This window comes from Sceloporus occidentalis, unplaced genomic scaffold (assembly GCF_023333645.1).
Source record: "Sceloporus occidentalis isolate IW3139 unplaced genomic scaffold, rSceOcc1.0.p SCAF_53, whole genome shotgun sequence".
In the NCBI taxonomy this organism is placed as follows: domain Eukaryota; kingdom Metazoa; phylum Chordata; class Lepidosauria; order Squamata; family Phrynosomatidae; genus Sceloporus; species Sceloporus occidentalis.
Window position 1 is genome coordinate 1,423,677 of NW_028317033.1, and position 18,591 is coordinate 1,442,267.

Sequence of the window (18,591 nt, forward strand, 5' to 3'; positions counted from 1 at the left end):
GCCATTCCACTGACAGATGAGGAGCTGCAGACACACCGATGATGTCAGCTGAGACCAGATGATGAATGAGACATTGTCTGTCATTGCTCCTGCAATACATACCTGCAACAACTTCACACTGCAGCAGCACTGTGGGATACTAACATGGTCTATAATGACCTTTGATCATACCCAAAACATTGATAGAGTGTTGGAGAGCATTCCTTCCGACAGACATGGAAATATCTATTTATTCAAAAATATTTATTTTGGGTCTATTTAGCAAACAGTATTTGTCTTCACAGAAGTTACTACACTCTATCGAAGGGGAGTCAAGTTAATGTGAGTTGAAAACAGCAGATTAATCAACTCATGAGTTGCTGTCAGATAGCAAAAGTAACTTTGAGGAATTTGAGGTTGGGGTGTAGGTACCAGTTTTTAACTTTATTTTTTATTTGTATGTATTTTTCTTAATTCACCTAACCCCTATATATATGGACAAGGGATAAAGGGAGGGGACGCACCAAAGGCTTAATTTAATTATTCAAAAACAATCACGGTACATATACACTGTATATATATATATATATATATATATACATTTATATATATGCGTTAGACATGCATCCTTAACTACATAATATGTACTTATCTCTGTGATTGATTGAAATATGATTTCAAAATAACAGCTGAACTGGCAGTTTTCATTCCTTAATATTAGCCCCCTGCTGCAATATATATTAATATTAGCCCCTGCTGCCGATATATATATAAATATTAGACCCTGCTTGAGTACTGCTCTGCGTGTCTGCCCGCCATCGCTGATCCAAACAGTGGAAGGGGGATTTCTGCCTCAATGGGCTCAGATCTCTCACAGGGCATGAAGTGCACAGATAATCAGATGGCGGACCTCAATATGAGGTGGCCTACTGAAAAATCTCACAGTCTGGCCCTGCACGCAAAGGAATTCACAACTGGACCACAACGGGCATTGCTACGGGCGATGTCTCTTACTTACTTTTGACTGATTTTCCTTCATTTATTACCTAGTTTCTAAGTTACTTTTGTTGGGTGCCTGCCACTTTCTGGTATCAGTGCAGGACTAGATTAAGAATATTAGGACCTTGCGGCACAAAAAGGACCCCTCTTTTCCTGCACCACACTATTCTTCCACAACACCAATAAAACATAATGGATTTTAAATAAAACAAAACTGTTTAATGCACATTCTTCTACATTCTTTCATGATTTCACACCATGTTTATAATAAGCGTTGGCATCACATAATGTCCCACCTAATCTAAAGCCTGGTACAATTGCAAACCGTATTTCATTGCAGAACAGGCACTCCATGTGTGCAGCCAAACAAGTGTCAATCTCTTGTGACATTGGACAGAACTGTTGGCAAGTGGCCCAGAACTCCTGGTCAAGACTGTCCCGTTCATATCGGGACAATTGGCAAAAATATAAATTTTAGGGCACAACTTAATATTGCCATACAACAGAAGCAGGGAAGATAAGCTCCTCTACAGTGTAATCAGTCATTGCATTCAACATAATTCTTTGTTGTCTGGGGACTGCTGTCCTCCCATCAGCAGGGTCCAAGCTCCTGCGCAGCCTGGGCACACAAGCCCATGTAACATGGAGGGAAAGGAAATGAATACCAGCCAAGCAAGAAGAAGAGAACTGAAGCGTCAAACAGCATGACTTAAAGCCCCTTCATTCCTCCATCTGGGTACGGATGGACGCCGGGAGAGAGGAGCCGGCTCCACACCTGTTAATTCAGGTAATGTCTATACCTGCTGTAGAGCGGCTCCTCTCTGCTAGTGTCTGACAGTCCGTCACACGGTCCCGGTTACCACAAATCAAGCAAATCTATTACAGAACGGGGGCTCAGAACAGAGAAAACTTAAGCAAGTCTCCACTTCGTTATGCACATTACCTGAGGATTTATCTGGACATAATAAATGTTATATTTTATTAGATTCATTATTTCATGCTCACTTCTTTTTGGTTTTATAATAATGTACCGTAGAGTAATCACAAAAAGAAATTTAAAGCTAAATATGTATGTTTTCAGGTATGATCTGCTGGAAGGCTATTCCGTGACTCAACCATCTTTACGGGTTTTTATGCTTTATCCTCACATAAAGGAGGAAGAAAGTGAGCAGCCCAGAGCAGAAGGAACTTAGATGAATTAGAGTTTCAGGTTGGCCCGTTTCCCAAGGGTCCTCTTCAACAACTTCTAAGTGAGCCAGAGCAGCCTGGCACATAATACAGAACAGGTGTGCAAACTGCTGCTAAACCATGTCCTCAGGAAAACGAGAGGAAACCCCATCCGCAGGGGGTCTCAGCTATCAGAGTCCTCTGGGTCCCCTTTCTGCAGGGTGCTAATGGAAATCTGGACGGTGCAGCCAGAAATTACGAGTGCTGGCCCTGCCGGGAGGGGGAAGGAGAGGAGATTGGAAAGTAAAAGCTGGCGTTTGTTTGTCGTCCAGCAGAGAACTTCTCCTGGAACTGCAGAGGCTCCCTGCTAAATTGCAAACACAAGCCGTTACTGTACAGCGTCTGCTAGCAAGCATGGAAATAACGCAGGACTGTAGCTCCTTACGTATAGATCTGCTGCTCATTGTTCAGTCTCAGGACAAACAGACAGAGAGCGAACAGCGTGGAGAGTCCAGCAACAATACACAAGGTACCATTTACTTCGAAGCATTTACTTCTCTAAGGTAGTGGTGGATCCAATGTGCTAAAATAGAGTCTTCTTGGAAACGTGCATGTGATCAATTACTAATACACTAAGCATGAAGAGCAAAGGTGGAAAGAAGTGTTTTCCCTGACCCACATGAGCAAGTATTGAGATGCACTAGAAGCCATCTTTGTTAGGGGCAGACATACAGCTACTAGCCAGAATTATTATTATCTTTTATTGATATAGCGCCAACAATTTAATACAATTAAATATAATACATATATTCAAGGGGTATGGCAAGATTAGGATTGATAGACTAAGACAAACCGCTATGTCAGGTAGAAAGGGCCCTGCTCACAAGTTTGCAATCTTGAGAATATATCTCAATTGGTATTAGATGAATTATAAAATAAATCCCAGTCTTTGTCTGAAATATTTTTGTATCTATATTTTATTTATTTGGCACTAACAAATGTCCTAATCTGTTTAAAGTATAATAAAGGGAAGGTACGATGTGTGCAGGTATTTAGTACGTACAAGGGTTATGTAGGCATTAGGAATGGGGTACAATAGGCATAAATACCTTACAAAAGGAAGGGCCCCTGTCCCAAAATACTGGCATTTCGGAGCATAAATTAAACATATAGAGCGTAATAGATAAACAATAATTGGAGAAATCTTCATGAATGTTGGTTGCTATGGCAACTGCACCACTTTTACCACCTTGCACCAAAAGTGTTGTTACCCATAGTGTAAAGGACACAATAAATACATCTTCTTTCACCAACTTTTATTCATCAGTTTACTTTTAAGATGTGTGAGCGCAAGGAGGTTAAAACAAACAACCTTCAAATTGACATTATACAAAACGGATAATAACATTAACACGCATTAAGACATACGGATAGACACAGATAAGGTAACAATATATTACCATATATACTAGTTAATGAGTTTATGATTTTAATAATTTCTACTTAAAAAAAAAAGAAGAAAAGCCTGACAATGACTTTCCGTGTTTAATTTAAAAGAATGATAAAATAGTAATTTTTTCTTGTAGTGTATTTTTTTCAACTTCTAGAGCAATAATGTTACTCAATTAACTAGTTACAATAAAACAGATAGATTTAATACAATAAGGATGCATTTCATTCTTGTTACATTTTATGTACTAATAACCTATGTACAATAACGTAACTTCTTAATTAACCAAATAATTTCTAATTACATTTGATATGACATGTCATGTTACATAATGTACATGCTGGGCCTTTGTATGTGCGCTTGGTTTATTATGTGTATTATAACAATTTTTATTTCAACTTTCTTGTCTTTAGATAAAGCGGTTCTGAAGAAGCCTCACTCAACAAGACACATCATCAATAGCTATGAGAGCCAAGGTAAGCATTGATTACTCTAAACTGTCTACGTATTTGACGAATAAAGCTAAATATCATAAAACCGCATAAAAAATCAACCAGTGTACAGGATATTTGAAACATTTAGATCAATCTAGCAAATGAGCTTTAAAAAAGAAAACATTTATATTGTATATCTTGTAAGCATTAATAAGTCAAAGTAAGTGGTCAACTTTTTTGCTTAACCAGAGACCTTCATCGGGTGGAAAAACAGGTGAACCACTTAGAGGACAAGTTCATGTTTGACAACATATATAATCCTTTTTTTATGAGTGTGTTATATGATTCATATACAAATCTGCAGAAGACATTTATTTAAGCTTCAGTTACTCTGAAGTGAAGCCGTTAATACTCTGTAAAATTATTTTCCACAGTACAAAGTGCTCTTGCATACTGTATGATCGCGGTGACCTTTCAAAGATGTCCCACAGCCACTGGAGGTCTAAATCAAGGAAACAGCAGCTTGTTAAAACTTGAAACATTGTTTTAGAAGTTATACTGTATCACTTGATGGCTGTTTCATAATTTTTAAGCTTTGGTAGATTAATATACTGTGAACAGATGTCCTGCAGTCCTTGTTTTTATTTGTCCAAAGTGTACCCTGTGATTCCACCCCACCATTATCTCTGTACATTCTCTATAACCATCATCCAATCTCCCACTACCCTTTCACTGAGATCTGATTTGTTTACACTATTGTGTTGCTCCATTGTGTCCACACAGTTTTTACCCTTTCCATATACCTTCTTCCATTGTTCTCTGTCCACAAATAAACCTCCACACAATGTTCCTTATACCTCACAGTGTGGGTGCAGTAGTCTAGTTGAAAACAATATGACTTTCCTGTAGCTAAAGTTATACAATGTTTATAGTTACCTGTAAGTGAAGTGGAACACGTCATTTGGTCAGGAGATCTTTCATCTAGTGCCACGCGAATCTAACCCAGCACCGTAAGTTTGTACAGACCAACCCCACCCATCTTATTTATACTGGGAATGGTATGACATTTTGAGTTATAGTAAATATCACCCAGGAACACCAGTTTGAAAAACACAAAGTTGACTAGAGTATTGTGTATAATATATCAATATCTAATCATGTCTACATTTGTATCAGGAAGCCAAGTGAGAGTAGAAATTCATCCTAAAAACAGCCGACCTCAGCTTTTTAACAGGCTTCTAGACCCACAAGGTAAGCAACAAACATATTGCTGCTTGCATTAACGCTCATCCTTTATGCTTCAGCTAAAATCTTCTCTTAGAAACATAGAATTTGATGGCAGATCAAACCACAGGACCCTGGTACGAAAATAGCCCAGAGGAACACACACTTTTGAATCCGACCAACTACAGTGCCACCTTTGCCCCTAAACAGCTTGTCTGTGTCATATCTGCCCCAAATAGCTTATCCGTGCCATCTATTCCTCCTAAAAAGTCTGCCTGTGTCATCTTTGCCCCCCAAAAAGCCCACCTGTGCTATATCTGCACCCTAAACAGATTGTGTGTGCCATCTCTGCCACCTAAACGGCCTGCCTGTATCATCTCTGCCCACTCCATCTCTGCCTCTAAACATTTTGCCTGTGCCATCTCTGCCCCTTAAACAGCCTGCATGTGCCACCTTTGCATTCTTAGCAGCCTACCTGTACCATTTCTGCCTCCAAACACGTATACATTCATTTACTCACTAGCTCAATTCCTTTACGTGAAATACATAACTTCTTTATAGCTTCAGTTTTAAATTGAAGCCCATGGGAAAGATATGCTATATTTCAGCAGGTCAACTTTTCAATTGGACCTGTCCACACACATAACAGTACTGTGTTTACAGGAGGCTTGGGAACCAGCTGCTGATTATCTACCACCCAGTAGCGTATTAAGGGTCACAAGGGTTATAGTAGCAAATAAATGCCTGGGGTTATAAAAAGAAAACCGCTGGTATGTAATGTTCTTTAGTGGAAGTTGGACTCCATTGAGTTTGGAATCTAATAACTGTTGCAGGTGTGCAAGTACAACCCAAAAATGGAAATAGAAATGGTTGGGAGCAGTGTCCGCAGCCCAGCGCCAAAGACTTTTACGGTAAGGAGGCCACTTTATCTTTACCATGTCTTAAGCATCAGTAGCCGCTGTGCATTAGTTATAGCCCCAGGATTGTGTAGAACATATCAATTAGGATACAAATAGTTCACAGAAATAGAAGACATATTACTTGGTTGTTGGACTCAAAGCAGTGTTAATCAATTTTACACATATTTTTTACACTGTCATATTCAACACATACTACTACTACTTCTATATTATGCATTTTATGCCACCATTTAGTTTGATTACAGGGCAAGGGAAACATGGCCATCCAATTAAGCTTGGCAATAGGTCCTAGCCCCCTCCTTTATCAAAGGAAATTCAAAACAAGTTTTAAATCTATTCTCCCTGCACATGTCTAGGCTGTTATGTATGGCCACAGCTGGAACCACTGTTTGATTTTTGAAGCTTGCTCTGAAATGATTGTGTGACAGGTGCATTTTCATAACGAGATTCTGAGCACATTTCATCGGAGGAATATGTCTGTGTTGGTATTCCTGATCCACTTCATACAAATACATCAATTTAAAAGGATATTAAACCATGAGAAACTCATGTTGCCCATAAGAAAAATCAGGGCCATCTTTAAAGTGGGGCCAAAAGGGCAGCTTCTCCAGGTTTAGGGAACACTGCAGCCATTCCTTGGGCCAACCCAACAACCAAGTATGTATTTACATATTCTTCTACCATCAACCTGCTGAACGTTGTGCTCATGCATGATATCAGCATTCTGCATGAAGGATTGAGGAATGGGGGATTACCATGGGTATTAGGACCACTGTGCATCATAGAGGCCAATGGCAACAGGCATAACTGGGCTGGCGGCTTAGCAAGGATTCTTTCCGGTACCCGTAGATAAATGATATGCTTATATAGTTTAATATCCTTACCACTAGTTTCATACCATCACTATTCTACAAGAGTATTTTCATTTTCTAGAAGGAAAATAGTTAGCATTTAAAACATATAAAATTACTTTTACTGGAAAATGTGGCAGCCCATTAACATCAGTAAAGGTTCTTGTTCTTGCAGCACATGAAATGTTTGGAGTGTTTTCCTTATCACTTTGATTTACGGTGTGTGTTGCATTCACTGCAGTTTTACACTTACAAAAACAAGTTGCTAATCTACCCGACTCAAATGAGAAGGTGTGAAGAATGTCTGATAATGTGCCCTGTGTTTTGCAGAAATCTATTTTACGTTCAGAGTATGTGTAGTGGCCATTCTATTATATACACAAATGAGATTATTTGTCAAAAATAGATTTTCTGATTTCCCCAAACCATCCCTTTTTAAGTTAAAAAGACTGTTTTATCAGTACACTGTTCACCTAGAACAGGGGTGTCCAAGTTTTTTCTGCAGTGGGCCACTTCATCAGAATTGTATACGTGCGAGGGCCGCACTCATTTTTCACTTAGAGAAAATATGGTCTTTAATAAAATATGCAGATTAAAATAAAGTAAATGACACAAAACCTTTACTTTTCCTCTCACTGATTTCTGGGATTTCTGGGCCTACAAATTCAGGATTCTGGATAAGTAAAAATAAAATAGTTCTATTTATTTTAGGGATGCACTAAAATGAAAATTCTGGACCAAAACCGAAAATTCAGGGTTCACTTAGCCGAAACTGAAAGTGACCCCCCCACACACATTTTTTATAAAAGTAAATTACACACCAAAATCGTACAAAAAAATTATATATCATGATTTCAGCATGTACTGGTTGGCTGGGCATTGTATTTTTTGTCCAATTTTAGTGTGTAACCACACTTTTATTAAAAGTAACACACCACAATTGGACAAAAAAAAGACCCCATACTGCTGGCAGCATCAATACACAAGGGGGGGCAGCTAGCCAGGTTTCAGCATGTACTGGCTGACTTGGCATGATAGGAGTGTGATTGCTAACAGCAATCACAGTTCCATCATGCCTAGGTTCCAGCACTTACACATCCATGCTATCACACACACAAATTCATTCATTCACAGATTCATTCCCTCAATCAGACATACTCATTCACACAACCTACCCCACCCCCTTACCTGCTCTACAGCTCTCAATGCCGCTCACAGACTTCAGCAGGGGGCGCGGCCTCCCTCGTTCTCCCCACAGAGGAAGCAGGACTGGAGCAGAGAATAGACGCTCCCACAAGTAAGCAGCAGGGCTCTTGTGATCCTGGCTGCCGATCTCACACGGGCCACACCTCGAGGTTCCGCATGTTGGACGCCCCTGACCTAGAAGAAGGCAGAAAACCCAACCAAAACATGATACCGTTATCAAATAATGTGATAAAGCAATAATAATAATATTCTTCTAGAGATGGCATTGAGATTTTTCCCAAGATCAGTATTATCAATGCTAAAGTAAAATTATTTTAACCATGGCTGGAATACGTTACTTGGAGCTGTTCTTCATCTCTCATGAAAGAGAATGAAGAAAATGATCTGGAGACCCAGGGAGCCGAGCATGGTATGAAAGGCTGCTTGAAGCAGCTAATTAGTGTCAAGAAAGCGTTTCCGTGCAAATCAGTGAGAGCACGTGCCTCAAATGCCCACAAGTTCTGCATGGTTTGCAGTGTTTGCAGAGCCAGCGCTGGCTGGAGGTAAATCAGTTGCAGGCAGATGTGTTGGGGAAATGCTGCAGAATCCACCCATGCATTTGCAAATGGAACATCATGAAAAAATTATGGGACCATGCCGTTATCATGTATTAAAGTGCATATGATGGCTGAAGTGTTCCTTTAATTTGCATATGGATGACTTTGTTAGCATCGTTGTAAACCATCAGCTCAGTGTGGATTTGGAATGTGATTAAAATATCACAACTACCTACAATGTGACCCCTCTAGATCTGCAGATAAACACAGTATATTACAACAATATTAAAACAAACTCCAGTAATGAATCTTTTTTCCCCCCACAAGTACGCCAGTTGCCCCTGCTGCGGCCTCACTGTGTATTGATATCATGCTATACCCCCTACTCTAGGTATAAGGCACCATGGCCAAGCATGGTTTGAAATTGAGCTCCCTAGTGAAGAGTTATTCCCTTTAATTACAATGTGCAATTGTCTATATTAAAGAATAACTAATCATTATCCAGGCTATGACCCTCTCATTAATTAGTACTCTTCTCTTTATTCCAATACATGCGTTTTGTGTTACAATGTTGCACGGGTTGTATATAGATTATGCTATTTATGCAATGTTCTTGAATTTAAGAGAGAGAGTACTCAGGATCATGGGTCACCCTGCTCCAGAAAATATATGCAAAGTCCCGCTTTCCTTCCCTTTGCTGCAGTCTGGCAAAGAATGATACTCTGATATAATTTGTGGTTATTTACACACCTAAAGTATACCTCTTATGGCATTTCAAACAAAAAAGATGAAAAACATAAGCATTCAGATATCTTACCTCTAATTATATGTTTGTATCTTATTAGCTTACCCATGGGATAGATCCAATTTAAAATCTATGCCTGTCAACCTGAAGAACTTTGAGAAACTGGATGCATATGCTACCCAGGTACAGTATGTAATTTATCTAGTTCATACATTCTTATATTACAAACAGGATGAGAGGAGACGTAAATAAGCTTTTTGATTGCTGAATGAGTATAAAGGTCAATATATTAAAAAGTTAGATTTGACATTAGATATTAGTGTGTGGCACTGGTAGATATGTGAAGAAGGAAGTTGTCTGCTCATGAGACCCTGTGTCAATGCTTGCAGGTGGGTAAGAGGAACACCGTTGAAGAGCTAGTGAGTGTCCTCCTGAAAGTGGCACGCACAGACCTGGAGAGAGTCCGGGTCATCTGGATGTGGATATGTCACAACATAGGTGAGAATGTGTGATTAATAATATAGCTTGTAGTTACGTCACCTAAACCTTACTCACCAGTAATGCAGTATAACCCATCTGGCCTATCCCTCTCTGTCTCGCTCAAGTGTCCTTGTCCCGTTGACCTCAGTACTTCTCCCAATGACAATTTCTAAGCTTCATTGATTCCACCTGAATACTCTTGCTTTACTGTCTAATAACTAATCTTTGTAAGCCATCCTGGATAAGTGTATATACAACACATCATATGGACAGATGTAAAGAGACCCAAGTTCAGATGTTGACCTGCTCTGGGCGTTCTCCTTTTGAGGATTTCAAAGCTGAACAGCCGTGAGATCCTTGTTATTCAGTGCATTTGATGGGGGAAAGGCACATTGGGTATCATCACATTCATTAAAATCAATTATGGTAAAGAGAGATATATTTACTCAATTGTATGGTGTGTCCATGTAATGATAAATCACTGAACTTCCAAATATGTTAATTCTGTTATACAACAGGCCTGCTTGACAGGAATAAAAAATGAGAATTGGCTACCACGCTCAAACCCGCAGCTGTTCTGCCAAGAATGTGCATGTGCTAGAAAGAAAAAGGTTATTGTATGAAAATTGTACCAAGCATAACATTTGTTATATTTTTCTGCAATGTGATAAAAACAAGACTTCATAAGACATTAAAGGTGTTGTCAATTGTAAAAGATGTAACTAAGTACTTATTTCTGTGCAGATTTTGGACAGTCAGCACTACTCCTCATGCTATATTTAGTCCTAAAAGTGTTATATTCAGCAGAGTAAGTGGAACAGCTGATTTAAAATACATATCATATTTTTAACACATTATTTTAAACAGTCCTATCCTTGGTGCGTACTTGGCCATGCTCCACAGGACCATACCTGGCAATAAAATGCTGATGTTGATCCTATGTCCCAAGGCCCAACAATGTTTCAGGTCTATGTATAGGACACGCACACCAATTTGTACATTGAGGGTGGAATCCTAGACCACTTTTCACATTGTCCACCTTCTCACCCCACTCAGAGTATGATTTAGATGTCCTGGAAGACAAGTCTAAAAGGTGTGGTGACCCCAGCCAAACCATGCTGACTGGAAAGGGAGCCTGTGAAGGATACGCCAGTCTCTTTGAAAACATGTGCAGGTGAGAGTAATGCTGTAATTATATAGAATAGGGCCGTTCCACTGATTTTGATGTTATCATGTATTGAGTAAACCTAAAGCTTGACTTAAGGTGGTGGTTAACAGAGCGCTTGTTAGCAGAGATGAAAGAGAAAGATAATTTTAAGGTTAAAAAATGAGGAGTTATGGTTGTAGGAAGCCAGAGGCGGAGAAGTTATGGGAGAGGGGATCAGAAGGAAAGGAATGTGCATTTGAAAAGGTAAATAAGATTTGGCCAAAAGTAATAATGTCCTCAAAATACATATTTGGTACAAATACAAGAAAACATACATTAAACTTGCTTATAAATCTGCAAAAAGTAGTCCATATTAGGTTGAATGCTTTTGATATCTTGCAAGGAGCCTCTTTTAAGATGGTAGTTAGCAGAGGGCTTGTGATGTTTCAGGAAAGCTGGTCCATGGTGTCTCTAGGAGTAAACTTTGCTTCTTGAAAATTGGGTATGAACTCAGGGCCTGCCTTAGGGGTGTGCGACCTGGGCGCCATGGCAACAGGCACGCTGTCCTGGATTAAAACATTGTTTGGTTTTTTTGTAATTTTATTTAACATCCTCAATGTTAAATAAAGTTTTTTTTAACTTTATTTAACATGGAGGATGTTAAATAAAGTTAAACATGTTTTCATTTAAGTCCCGGGCAGGGGTGCTGAGCGGTTGCTCGTGAAGTTTTCGGCAATCGCTCGGCGCCCCACACTCTCTGTGACTCCGTCGTGGTGCCGGCGTTTCGTGCTGAAGCTTTCACCGCGGCAGAGCGGGAAGACGGACACCTCCAGCTCCCACCGCAGGACTCTGGCAACAAGGTAAGTAAGGATAGGGAGAGGGGGTAGATAGTGATAAGGGGCAGGGGGGTAGATAGTGATAAGGGGTAGGGGGAGTAGATAGTGATAAGGGGCAGGGGGGAAGGCAGTGAGAAGGGGCAGGGGAAGGCAGTGAGAAGGGGCAGGGGGGAGGCAGTGAGAAGGGGCAGGGGGGAGGCAGTGAGAAGGGGCGGGGGGAAGGCAGTGAGAAGGGGCAGAGGGGGGAAGGCAGTGAGAAGGGGCAGAGGTGGTAGATAGTGAGAAGGGGCAGAGAGGGGAGATTTTTTACCTTCCTTTTTTTTGGGATGGGGGGGCGCCAGAGGAGTAGTCCGCACAAGACGCCAGAACACTTAAGGCCGGCTCTGTATGAACTTACCAAGGAAAGCTATCATTCATTGGTTATTTTATGCCTACGGCATTTCTGTAATTGCTTTAAGGTAAAATGCCATCTCTTGTGATATGTTTTTCTTAACATGGTACTAAGGTTTTCGGAATTCACATTTTTTCTTTATCGAACTTCAAACAATTCTCCCTAGCAATGACCATTTTAAACCTTTCATCAAGTCCTTGATTTGTTTTACTGCAAATAAGGATGGTATCCTTAACTATAGTTGTCCCTGGTACTCCCTCAAGAAGCAGCTGCTCGTTGCTGTGAAATAAGTCCAAATGGTGTTCTTTTTGTTCTTTTTTATTTTCTCACAGCACTATAGAATCTGCTCTAAAAATTAAATGGAATAATAATTAAAAAAATGCATTTAAGCTACTATACTCACTGGGAAAAACCCTCCTCTAGTCTTGCAGGTATACAATGTATGAAAATAGGAGGATACTGTAAAGGTCACAGTTATGTGGTCGGAGAGACATTCTCAGAAGAGACAAACCATGCATGGAATGCTGTCTATCTAAACCGAAAATGGCACCTCCTAGACACCACATGGGGTGCAGGGTTTGCAGACAGCACTAGCAATACATTTAGCTTTAGGTAAGTGCCAATATGTCCCATTCATTCTGTGCATGGACATACATTAGCATCTGCGTGATGGCATCTTAAAGAGTTCTTGGTCCTGTTTCAGCGCTATGAAGCCCCTTCTAGGTTCTATTGGGTATTGCAATATATACCGGGAGGAGCCATATAAAATGTATGTTTTCAGAATCTGCACGATTATTCCTTCTGTTAATACATTGGGAGCAGCCGATTACTGGAGTCCTTGTAACAGTGGGTTGAGGAGAAGGAAGTAGAGTTGCTTGAAAAATAAAAAGCAGTGGTATCAAGTTAATATACAAATTCAATGATGGTAAAAGGCGGGGAGGCAGCAGTTCTTTAACCTTAAAACAATGGCACACATTGTGAAGGCTCTCTTTTGCATGCAGGTACAACGAGTTCTATTTTCTGACTCATCCTGCTCTGTTTATAGAAGAGCATTTCCCTGATAACCAGAATTGGCAGCTCCTGCAGGCACCCCTCTCACTAAAACAATTTGAAGGAAGCGTGCATCGGAAAAGCAGCTTCTATAATGCTGGATTGATAGCCTTGTACCCCGAAACCCTTCAGGTTGAAACAGGTATGGGACTTTAGCCACCATTAAATATCTTTGAAATAATACATATTTTATACATACTATATACTGTACTATATACCATATACATTTATAGTGGGAAATTGGGCTTTCAGAATCAAGTCCAGTCAGTCAGTAAAGTGGCTAAAGCTGTATATATCATAGATTATATTGTCTTGATATTAACATTTTTTTTAATATCTTACAGTTAATGGAAAGGCCACATTTTCCATTGAGGGCTGCTGCCCTACCCTGTTTTCTTTCACTCTCAATAAGACAGAGAAGCCTGGACTGATGACCCTTACAAAGAATGGGATGCAGCTGGAGGTGTACCCTCAAACAACTGGACGTCACAAGCTTGAGCTGTACACCAAACCTTACAACAGTACAAAAGAGTGCTATGACAGCATTGTAGAATACATCATCCACTGTGGCTCTGTGGATTCCACATTCAGAATCCCTAAAGACCTTGATGCTATAGTTGGCCCCAGTTGGTTGACTGAAAAGAGGAGATTCCTCCAGCCTTCATGCCATGACCCTGTGATCAACAGTCAAGACGGGCGCTGCACTGTGGGGTTTACTTTAGCGAAAAGAAACATGGTTTTAGCAACATTGCATTCTGACCAGATAAAACCTGGAGATGAAACGAGATATGTGTTACAGACTGTTTGTGGAAACAGAGTAGAGTTCAGGGTCTGTCTTCCTCAACAAGGTTACTATGCCCTAAAAATACACAGCTGTACAGGTCCAGGGATGTTTGAGTGTGTGTGCAATTACCTAGTTATGTGCAAGAACTCAGAGGTGGCATGGCCTGCATTTCCTAAAGCACTGCAAAACCCTGTTGGCCCAACTGCCTTAATGGAAAAGAAGGGTCTTCTGCAACCTTTGCATCGTGACCCTATTATTTACGCGTCAAACGGTCACTGTACTTTGTCCTTCACACTTAGGGAAGATGTTGCAATTCTTACAGCAGTGCTCTGCGATGAAGCGTCCCTTAATGACCATGGAGAGAAAAGATACATCACACAGGCTCAAAGAGGCAACCACATAGAGCTGAAAATACGGCTCCCGCAGGAGGGGTCCTATGTTATTCAGATATTTGCTGACAGCAAGACATCTCCCACCAACTTTGAATATGTGTGTAACTACCTGATTTGTTTTTGTAGGACTGACGCTACAAGCTCAGAACTTACTACTATACCTCAGATCCCAGTGGGATCTGGCAATATGGTGGACAAAAAAGGTTTCCTCAGACCTTTACAGCTTGGACAGGTGATTAACAGTACTGATGGGCGTTGTTCTTTATGTTTCTCTCTAGACAGAGAGATGAACTGCTTGGCCACATTGCACAGTGATGATAACAGGTGGAACAAACAAATGGAAAGGAGGTATATCATACAAATTCAAAAACAGCGTCAGGTGGAGTTCCTCATCCAGCTTCCCAGAGCTGGGTCCTATGACCTCAGAATCTACGCAGATAGCAGATTCCAGCCTGGAAATTATGAATTTGTTTGCAGCTACCTGATCACATGTGCAAACCCAGAGGCAGCATGGCCAGCATTTCCCAATAAACTCCAGAACCCTGTTGGGCCAACAGCTTTGTCCGAAAAATATGGGCTTCTTCACCCATCACATAATGAGCCAATAATTCACTGTAATGATGGACAGTGTTCTCTCTCGTTTGCACTCAAGCGGGAAATAGGCATATTTGCCAGACTACAGTCAGATGAGGTGCTCCTAACAGAAGAGGCAGAAAGGAGGCATGTGATTCAAGTCCAGAGACAGAGCAGAGTGGAGTTTCATGTACAATTGCCTCAATGCGGGACATATATTCTGAAAATATACACAGAATCAGAGGAAGGAAACTTCAAATTTGCTTGCAATTATCTAGTTTCCTGTGTTAACACCAAAGTGAAATGGCCTCTTCTTCCAATGGACCTGAGCAACCCTGTAGGACCCAACTGTCTTTCTGAGAAAATGGGCCTGACACGGCCATCTCACCTGGAGCCAATCATTTATACAGATGACGGTCGTTGTGCTGTCAGCTTTGCATCGGATCAGACTATGGATATTGTGGCTACCCTTCACTCTGACAAGATAACATCCGAGGAAGCCAGGAGGAGGCATATTTTTCAAGTAGAGAAGGAAGGACGTGTGGAGTTTCACATTCAACTCCCTAAAGCAGGTACTTATGTTCTGAAGGTATGCAGCAAGAAGAGATCTGACCTGAGCAACATTTATGACTATGCCTGCAACTACCTCTTATGCTGTTCAAATGGAAAGGTAAGGTGGCCCTTTTTCCCCATGAGATATAGTTCTTGGGACCCCAGCTATGAACTGTTGGAGCCACTGTCAGGAATTCTACCAGCGAATAGCGAAGTCAGATTTAGAATCAAAGCCCGAGGACTGGCAGCTGTATCTGTCAAAGGCAAGGACCTCTACCCTTTGAACTTCAGCTCAGATGGATGCTGGGAGGGAAAGTGCAGGACATCAGGATGCAAGGACATTCATGTTCTAGTGACAAATAATTTGAACAAGAGCTATGCATTGGTACTAAGTTACCAAGTAAAATGCGGGGCCCACCAAGGACAAATGGAAAGTTCACATTCCTATTAGCTTTTCATTTCAGAATCTCCCTCTAGGTGCAGCAAGTCCCAAATAATATGAATCATATTAACAGTGCATGTCCACTGTCAGAGGTACTAAAACAGGCTATGGAACTAAACTTGAGAGGTTTGGCATGTACCTCAATGTTCTCCTTATTAATGGTTTCAGCCTGCAATTCTATAACTGCCGCCAAACTGCAAACACTTGGACTCAAATATTTATTTTTTACAAAACATACTCTTTTCCTACAGCCGAGAATTGCTAATGGAATAGACTTTTCACCGACTCTCTAAAAATCACTGCTATTGAGAATTTTCCAGGTGCTTTGAGATGGACAGTTTTCACTTGATTGCAAATGTTTGTCTGCGTTGTGTTTGTACATTTTTATTTTTGGAACGTTGATAACATACACAGTGCTTGACTCAGGATACCGTAGAGTTAGTACAGTCACAACAGAAGAGGCAATGCCTTCCACGGAGATCTTACAATCTAAAAAGAAGAAATTGCATTTCACTGAAAATGTGTCTTTTTTTGGAAAAGGGCTGCTCTTGCTGTATTAACATATAAACTATGGCAAAGCCTACTATTACTATAAGCCCATGTTCTAAAGCAATATGCTTGGTTAAACATATTGGATGCAATGCTAAAAATATATATGCATTTCAGTACATAATTATTATTATCATCTAAATTCAATATAGACCATGCAGCAATGCAGGTTTCTCTTACAAATACAAGCACTTATGGTCTACTTATACAATATTTTCTTTACATTAAATTAGTTTATTGTTTTATAGATATAAACCATGCAAATAACCAGAATAAGGAAGATTGGGCAGCTTTCGCATAAGAGGTAGTTGCAGGCATCTCAAAAAACATTGCTAAGCATTTATATTAAAGTAAAAGTTTGTTACAGGAGATTTAAAGATAAATCGGAACCTACTGCTAGTAATTGAATGAACGTTAGCACTTAACTTTGGTCTCTGCACCTTCGCAAAGCCATAACGTAGTTAACTTACTATAAAAGCCATCATAGCAGAAAGAGTAAAAACGTAAAAGATTTTGCCTGGGAGAGCCTGTGTATTTATCAATTATGAAATCATCGCGGTACAACTACCTGTGAAATGAGCAAAATATCCGGCAGATGAGAGAGAGCGGAAGTCAAAAGGAATTATTTTCAAGATCTGTCTCGATGATGTTTGCATGACCGATGCCAACCTAAAATGTGTTTTTTTTCCCTAAGGACTGAAAGCTCTTCCTAGGAACGCTTTTGTCAGTCGCTCCAGGTTTTTAAATGTCACCAGTTATTTGCAAGTTCTGTCTACCACTGTACAGCGATGACAAAATTAGCTTGGGTGCTTTATAAATAAATTGTTTACTTGGAAATAGCTTTCTGAAGCAGGCAGGAAGAACTGGTCCACGGGTTTGGAAATGTTCTTATATATTTTCAGATTTAAAATGAATTGGAAATATGAAAATGTTTTCTTTTATGCCATCGAACCATATCTTGGTATAAGCGTGATTTTTCAGGTTTAAATTTACCCCCACATTTTAGACTTTAGGGATTTCTTTTGAAACCATAGAAACTGTAATACTTATGAGCACATATTATACCTGGGAGTTTCTGGGCAGTCCTGCTGATGTTGTGGGCAGTCTCACCGATGTCAGTGGGCCTTCCTGCTCATGTTGCGGTCAACACCCTGCATTAAAAGGGGAAATGGAGAGGGAGTGGGGCATGTCAGGACCCCGCTGCCAAGACCGGAGGATTTGGGTGTTGACCCGGAGAACCGACACTTCTCCCGGAATCTCCGTACAAAACCCAGAGAATTCCCAGGTATGGTGCCTACACCAAAACAGAAAAACTCAGTAGGGGGCACTGCTGAAAAATGTCCTGATTTATGTTCAGCAACAACCTGTAAATAGTCATACCTCATATACATAGGTTTTGTATATGGTCTTGAGGTCCCTATCCATTACTTACATATTACCCTATAGTCTATTGTTTCCTAAATAGTATCGGCTTAAAGGGCTTGGGGGGGTAGTGAAGTTTTTTTTTTCTTGTAGTGGGAGGGCATCCTAAAATATTTTTATTTTTTTCCCAAAAATTGATGATCTCTCTTCCATCTCACTGGTGCCAGTAATTTATATATGAGCTTTTCTTTTTAAATATTAAATTTTCGTGAAACTTTGTTCCTGCTGCTCCTCTGGAGGAACAGCGAGCAAGAAGAGCAATCAGAGATCCGGAATTCTTCTGGTGGGTGTCCTAGTGTGCGAATAAGTTATTAACGCATTACAGTAGATCTGTCAAGCAGGCGACGCTGGCTTCTGCTAACCAGGGAGGGTCCAGGTTATCATTAGACAGTCTGAACTCCTGTTCAGTCGCGGGGGGAGCTCTCTACACTGCTAAAAAGATTGGACATACCAATACATGAG

At 40.4% G+C, this 18,591-nt stretch overlaps 1 protein-coding gene across 1 annotated transcript; it reads left to right on the plus strand.

Annotated features, from left to right (window-relative positions):
* The first annotated feature begins 2,559 nt into the window (after nucleotides 1-2,559).
* LOC149288166 (kyphoscoliosis peptidase-like) lies at nucleotides 2,560-16,167 on the plus strand. Its single transcript, XM_089491950.1, has 11 exons — nucleotides 2,560-2,674; nucleotides 4,009-4,071; nucleotides 5,206-5,280; nucleotides 6,087-6,164; nucleotides 9,612-9,694; nucleotides 9,901-10,009; nucleotides 11,048-11,165; nucleotides 12,789-12,977; nucleotides 13,367-13,557; nucleotides 13,760-14,047; nucleotides 15,518-16,167. The coding sequence occupies exons 1-11, from the start codon at nucleotides 2,560-2,562 to the stop codon at nucleotides 16,165-16,167; spliced, it is 1,959 nt and encodes a 652-aa protein (XP_089348076.1).
* Nucleotides 16,168-18,591: the final 2,424 nt, after the last annotated feature.

Bases quoted from the DNA above. Each gene is read 5' to 3' on its own strand.
- LOC149288166 (XM_089491950.1), top strand. From the start codon at position 2,560: ATGGAAATAACGCAGGACTGTAGCTCCTTACGTATAGATCTGCTGCTC. The intron at 2,675-4,008 runs GTACCATTTACT...TCTTGTCTTTAG, and splicing joins GTCCAGCAACAATACACAAG to ATAAAGCGGTTCTGAAGAAG. The intron at 9,695-9,900 runs GTACAGTATGTA...CAATGCTTGCAG, and splicing joins TGGATGCATATGCTACCCAG to GTGGGTAAGAGGAACACCGT.